This window comes from Nymphaea colorata, chromosome 4 (assembly GCF_008831285.2).
Source record: "Nymphaea colorata isolate Beijing-Zhang1983 chromosome 4, ASM883128v2, whole genome shotgun sequence".
NCBI classification, from domain to species: Eukaryota; Viridiplantae; Streptophyta; class Magnoliopsida; order Nymphaeales; family Nymphaeaceae; genus Nymphaea; species Nymphaea colorata.
Genome location: NC_045141.1, coordinates 13,286,601 through 13,293,380, shown reverse-complemented (window position 1 = coordinate 13,293,380; position 6,780 = coordinate 13,286,601). Strand labels below are relative to the sequence as shown.

At 45.3% G+C, this 6,780-nt stretch overlaps 1 protein-coding gene across 1 annotated transcript; it reads right to left on the bottom strand.

The window, feature by feature from the left end:
- Window positions 1-1,446: 1,446 nt before the first annotated feature.
- On the bottom strand, window positions 1,447-6,550 carry LOC116252892 (LRR receptor-like serine/threonine-protein kinase HSL2). The gene is made up of 4 exons (XM_031627504.2): window positions 6,208-6,550; window positions 5,481-5,558; window positions 2,298-5,091; window positions 1,447-2,153 (listed from the first exon to the last, which is right to left on the bottom strand). Exons 3-4 carry the CDS (start codon window positions 4,984-4,986, stop codon window positions 1,804-1,806), a joined length of 3,039 nt encoding a protein of 1,012 aa, XP_031483364.1. The 5' UTR covers window positions 4,987-5,091; window positions 5,481-5,558; window positions 6,208-6,550; the 3' UTR covers window positions 1,447-1,803.
- Between the last annotated feature and the right edge of the window lie 230 nt (window positions 6,551-6,780).

The window sequence follows — 6,780 nt, the reverse complement described above, 5'->3', positions numbered from 1 at the left end:
ATATGAGTTTATTAATGCAATTACTGTGACTCAGATTTAAAGTGTCACATCTATCGTGTAGCAAAGTCTCTCCCTCTCTTTCCCCCTTTATATATATATATATATATATATATATATATATGTGTGTGTGTGTGTGTGTGTGTAGGGAGAGAAAGACACGCACACACAAAATTTAAAACAAACCAAATCCATATTTAAATGTCTGCAACCATTAGCATGCATAAATGTCCATGCATATGAGTTAATTTTGGATCGAAATGTTTGTACAATAGCTAAGATGCAACTGAAACGATCTAGAACTACAGCTAGATCAATCAATTTCCTTCCAACATGTTTCATATAAGGCTCGTTTGATGGGTTGAAAATTTATTTCTTAGTCATCACACAGCATCAAGGTTTGTGTTAATGGCGCCTAAAGTATCTTTCATTTCAAAACCATAGTAAAAATAAATCTAGACGTGCCATTTATCTGACCGATGGTCCAACTAGTTCCTACTTCCTAGTCTAAATCACGATAACGTTTGGTTGAAGACGAGACAAATTGGAGCCTAGGGACTACTTTTTGCAATTAACACAAATAAAAATGGCATACAAAAACAAAACCTCAACTTTTTCCTAGTTTATCTGGAAAAAAAAAATCGGATACGAGACCGCTTTTTATAAAACTTTTCAGACCTAAGAGCCTAGTTTTTTTAGTTTAAATTAAATCTATAGAAAACGGGGTCAAGAACCCCGTTTACAATTTTTAATACATAAAAATGAGGCAGAATGAATTTTCCACACTTAACAATCAATCCGGTTTTTTAGACTTAAAACATCTGAAAATCCTGTAATTGCTAAACACAAGGTCCTCACACAGAGACAGAGACAGAGAGAGAAAGAAAAGAGCAGAAGAAAAGAACAAGGAACAAAAAAATAGATGCGGAAGCAAAGACAGGGAAATGCAGGCCTATATCTCACTCTCCTACTAGTAGGACCACTCTTTGAAAAAAAAAAAAAGGACAATTTTAGCTCCAATTTCTCCTCAATCTTAGGCTGAGCTAAGGATGGGGAAAGATACCAACCCACTAAGCAAAATGAATAAAATAAAATTAATATTGATCAAACTTAAAATGCCCATGTTAACCAATGAAGATAAAGTGATCACATATTCACAAACTTATAAATAATCCTCTGAACCCCAAAAACTAAACGTCGCTATTCCTTTTAGATCCTCATGTGGGCGCTTTAAGAGACAACTAGCTGTAGTTGCTATTTGCCTATTTTAACTCGTAACATGTGCCTTTCATTGATTATTTACAAGGTTATATGCAATATTAGATGATCTAGTGAGCATATCAAGAAATTCTAAAAGAAATAAAGCCTTGTCCACATTTTCAAGTCACAAGAAGACCATTTTTCTAAAGAAAAATTTCCCAAGATTGAAATTAAATGACCAATACGTAGTTTGGGAGAAATGTTAAGAGCACTTAAGCCGAGTAGTGTTTGATAGAATGGAAACAACCAATCCTTGACGGAAACGCGTCTCCCGCTTCCCAACCCGAGTACAGAGTTAATAATAAGCTCTCCAAAAATGAACCCGATAAAGGAGCCCCACTTTGTCTCCTCGACCGATTGACAACGAACCTTAGATACATCAAGACGCCGGAAAAGAGCGTAAGCACTAAAAATGCCGGTAACTTTGGAATTTGGATGCTTCTGCAATGCTCCGAAGGGAGAACTGGTAAGATGCGAAGGGAGGGAGAGGGACGCTTTAGGAGCTTGAAGGCCAAGGATACAAACTGAGAAGGAATCCGGTCAACTTCAGTTGCGTCTGGATCCAATCCGGGGCTTGCGGACGTCCCGGAGGAGCTCCACCACCTTCCTCATGGAGGGCCGGTTGATGGGCAGCGCCGACGTGCAGAGCAGAGCCACGTCCAGCATCCTCTCCATCTCTCCATGAAACCGCTGCGGTATCCTCGAGTCCAGAATGTGATCCACCTGCGCCGCCGCGTTGCCGCCGGAAAAGCATTCCTGGTTCACCCACTTTACGAGGTCCTTCGTGTCGCCGAAGGAAGGGTCTATGGGCCGCTTCCCCGTCACCAGCTCCAGCAGCACCACCCCGAAGCTGTAGATGTCGCTCTTCTCGTTCACTTTCAGAGTGTACGCGTACTCTGCAAGCACAGTAGCACCATAAATCCAAAGCAAACCAGAGTACGAACAATAAAGAAAGAAAGAACAAAGAATTTAGACTACTAAAAGCCGTTTGGAGAAATAAAATTCCAAACGGAGTTAGGTAAAAGGTTATTAAAAATTACCTGGAGCAATATAGCCATATGATCCGGCGACTTCTGACATCCGTCCGTCGTCGCCGTCGGCGTCTTTGGCATCCCGCCGCCGGAGGATCCTGGCGAGGCCGAAGTCAGCTACCCGAGCATTGAATTCTCCGTCGAGCAGTATGTTGTTGGACTTGACGTCGCGATGGACGATGGGCGGGACGCAGTCGTGGTGAAGATAGGCGAGCCCCTGCGCCGCCCCAATGGCGATCCTTACCCTCCTCTCCCAACTCAGCTCCTTTGGAAGTCCACCGGCGGCCCTGCCTTTCACCTTCTCGTCGGGGCGGTCGTGCAGCATCTCACCGAGGCTGCCGTTCTCCATGAACTCGTACACTAGAAGCCGCACCTCGTTGCTCACGCAGCAACAGAGTAGCTTCACGATATTGGTGTGGCGGATCCTTCCGAGCGTATCGATCTCCGCCCTAAAACCCAACTCCGTCTCCGGCTTTCCGGCGTCCCACAGCCGCTTTACGGCCACACTCTCTCCTGTCTTTAGTCTTGCCCTGTACACCTTCCCCGACGCTCCCATCCCCACCAGGTTCTCTTCCGTCAAGCATGCCATAACATCCTCCTCTGCCACCCCCACCCGGCTGAACGATGTCTGCTTCCATGGCCGCGTCTTTCGGATAGCCCTCCCAATCATCGCCCTATCAATCTCATCCATCCCCCCCTCTTGTTGATACCTTGTCCTGTACAGCCATAGGGATGTCACGAAGAAGATGACAGCGACGATGGACAGCACCCCTGTTAGGATCCAAGCCGTCTTGGCGTGCCTCCTGATGGCTCCAGAGTCAAAAGGGGAGCAAAGCGGAAAATTTTTCCCTTTGGTGGTACAAAGGCCGGGATTTCCAAGCAGGCTGGAGATGTAAAATGGAGTGTCGAAGCCGGAGGGAATTCTTCCGACCAGCTCGTTATCCGAGAGGTTCAGCTTGTTCAGCTTCAAGTTCGCGAGCTCTGAAGGGATCTCTCCGGAGAACAAGTTGTCCGAGAGGTCGAGGTACGTCAGTACAGGGAGGTAGCCCAACTGGGATGGAATGCTTCCAGATAGTCGATTCTTCGAGAGGTTTAGCTCCGTGAGTTCCTTCCATGAGGAGATGGAAGAGGAGAAATTCAGCTCGCCGGTGATCTGGTTTTCTTGGAGGTTAAGTTTTTGCAGACCCTTCAGATAAGTTAAGCAGGAAGGAAGGGCACCGGATATGTGGTTTCTGCTTGCATCAATAACATATAGCAGTGACAAACTGCACATCTCTGGGGGAATGGTGCCAGAGAAGTTATTGCCAGAAATGAGGAACTGCGTCAGACTGCGAGCACCGGCAATTTGGGGACTGATAGATCCTTCAAAATTGTTATTGCTTAGCTCTAGAAAGTTAACTCTTGACAGTCCCCAGAAAGCCGGAGGGATCGTTCCGACGAATCGATTGTTTTGTATACGGATCCTCTGCATCCCGGTGCAGAGAACTAAGCTTTCTGGCAGCTCTCCAGAGAACTGGTTGTTGAACACAATGAGCATCTGAAGCTTCTTCATGGAGCAAAGGTCAGGTGGGAGATTCCCCTCAAATCTATTACTCGAGACATCAAGTAACTGGAGGGGGGAGTTTCGACCGAGCCTTCTTGGAAGTTGGCCAGAAAAATTGTTCATGAAGAGTTTCAGCTCCGTAAGAGAAGGGTTCATCTCTAAAACCGGGGGGATGATACCCTCCATTTGGTTCTCGTTCAGGTTAAGAGAGATCAATGACAGCCCCGCAAGAGTCTCCGGCAGCGACCCAGTGATCTCGTTCTGCGAAGCATCGAAATAGGTGAGGAACTTCAAGTTTCCCAAAGACTCTGGTAAGCTGCCACTGAGATGGTTGGCGTAGAGCTCAATCTGCTTGGCGTTCCTCATTCCAGAAATGTTCGACGGAATGACCCCTGAGAGTCCGTTCTGCGACAAGTCGAAGTCTCTCAACTCCACCAGTCCTCCAACTGATTCAGGAAGGCTGCCAATGAGATTGCAGTTTGAAAGCCAAAGGATCCTCAGATTTATGAGATTCCCAATCTCCGGAGGGAGGGGACTAGGCTTGAAAGGATTGTAAGCAAGGCTGAGAACTACCAACGTAGTGAGATTTGTCAAAATGGCAGGAAACGCAGAGGATAGCAGGTTGCCGACGAGGTACATCTCTTTGATTGCTGGAAGGCGGCCGTATCCATCTGGTACTCCGCCGGAGAAGTTGTTCATGGTGAGATCCAGCGTCATCAACGTGGTGAACTCCGAACCGAGCTCCGGTAATGGCCCAACGAAGTAGTTGTTGGAGAGGTTGAGAAGACGAAGGCTTCCGGCACAGAGCGCAAGATCTCGGGACACCAGCCGGTTTCTGAGGTTATTGAAGCCAAGAGAAAGGTTCTTGAGGGTCGAAATCCGGCAAAATCCATTTGGGAAGTCGCCGGTTACAGCGAACCCAGTGAGGTCGATGGACTCAACTCTGCCGTTAGCAGAATCGCAAGCAATGCCTGTCCAAGTACAAGGAGTTTCATCAGAAGCCTTCCAACTCGTCAAGCGTCCACCAGTGTCATTCAAGGTGGACTTCACCTCGAGAAGGATCTGCCCATCCGTGTTCAGGGAAGAAGAAGAGCCGGAGAAGATGGCGAAGAAAACCAGCAACAGTGCGAGACGAGACCACCGGATTCCAATCATTTTCCGCCAGAGACTAAAGACGAGAAGGGACACTTTTAAACATGCGTCGCAGTGGCAGCGTGGACAGTCCGAGAAGGCTCCATTCCAAATTATTTTTTTGTTGTCCTGCGTAGAAGAAGATAGAAAATCTCGATGACTGTTGGCTTTGCGTTCATATCAGCATAAATTACGCATATAAAAAATTAACTGGCCTAATAATACAGACAGAAAAACACAAAATTCTCAGAAATGATACATAGATTATATGCAGAACATTAGTTCCCAGCATTAAGTAACATGATCAAAGGAATAAAAAATCATATTTTAAGTTACTTCATATGAACGGCTGTTAAGAACATATTCTGATTGTAATCAATATTCAAGGAAGCATGAAATAAAAAATTGAGAAACAATGCATTAACAGCAATCAGTGTACATCACCAGCTCGTTTACAAACTGTTTACTTATCTGATTTAACAGATCAAGAGAAAAAAACTACTTCGCATAGCATTTACCTTTATAAGAAAGGAACCCAACAAAATACTTCTGGGGATAACTTGAAAAGTTCAGATGCTTCACATGAAACGATCGTCCTGCATATGCAACCACAGAAAAAAATTTATTTCAGTAAAAGGGTGTCACTGGTGCATTCTGCAATATATATATATATATAACTCACCCTCTGTGAAATGAGCATTAACTATATTTTATTTTAGTCTCCCAAGTTGTATATAATTTTTCCTTCCCCAAAATACAAAAGAAAAAAATGAAACCATTTTCAGGCATATCTCTCGTTTACGAAGTAACCGGTCTAATTGAACCACAATCATCAAAGGTGGAGATGTTGAGATGTTCTGTATGAATGGGAACCTCTACACAAACCTGCCAAGGTATCTACTGCCGCTTCATTGAGGTGTCAAAACTAGGTTTGTCCCCTTCTCCGGTCCCCAAAAAAAAGAATCGCAAAAAACAGAAAAACACAAAATGGCTCATGTGAAAGATGCAGTTTCTGATAAGCATCAACATGTGCGCTTGATGATCAAACAAGTAACAATTGATCCCATGATCTCTGCCGGAAGAAAAATGGCAGACAACCACAGAGGGCTGCTATTTTCATTCAGAAGGGAAAAAAAAAAAAAAAGGGGACGCCAAACAGGGGAATGAGACGGACAAAGGCTATAACACTGTTCTTATATAATCTCTTTGTCAGAAGGAAGGCGAGAAGGGGAAAAAGTGGCGCACCTGTATGACGCCTGCCTGCAAGAAGGAGGGACAGGGAGAAAGAAGCCGGCGGTGGGCAGAACAACACCAGCGGAAAGGCCGACGTCTCCAGCGGAAAGGCCGACGTCTCCAGCGGAAAGGCCGACGTCTGGAGGAGAAGCACTCGATGGGTCTTCGGAGGAAGCAAGTAAAGCAGCTGTGCAGCTACGCAGTTGAGAGGCAGCTCGCAGCTCTGAGCTCACAGCGTCGAAGAGCAGGGGAGTAGTGGTGAATGAAGAATTGAAGATCGACGACAGCTTGTCATGAAAAAAGAGAGGTCTCGGAGGGAGGGAGAGCGAGAGTCACATGAAGGGCATGTTCTCATTCAAGAACTAGTGTCTTATATTTATTCAGTTTTCCAATTTTTTTTTTTAGGATAATTCTCAGTTGAGAAATGTAAAAATAAATGCCAGAATTCCAGAAGATCCCGTTTGGGCAGACATGCGGATCTGTGCGGCCAGAGTCCAAACTGCTCTCACCAATAACATTTAAGAGCATGAGATCTGCTTCTCTACTCGTTACTAACCACCACAGGCCTTGTGGAAAGTTGTCCTT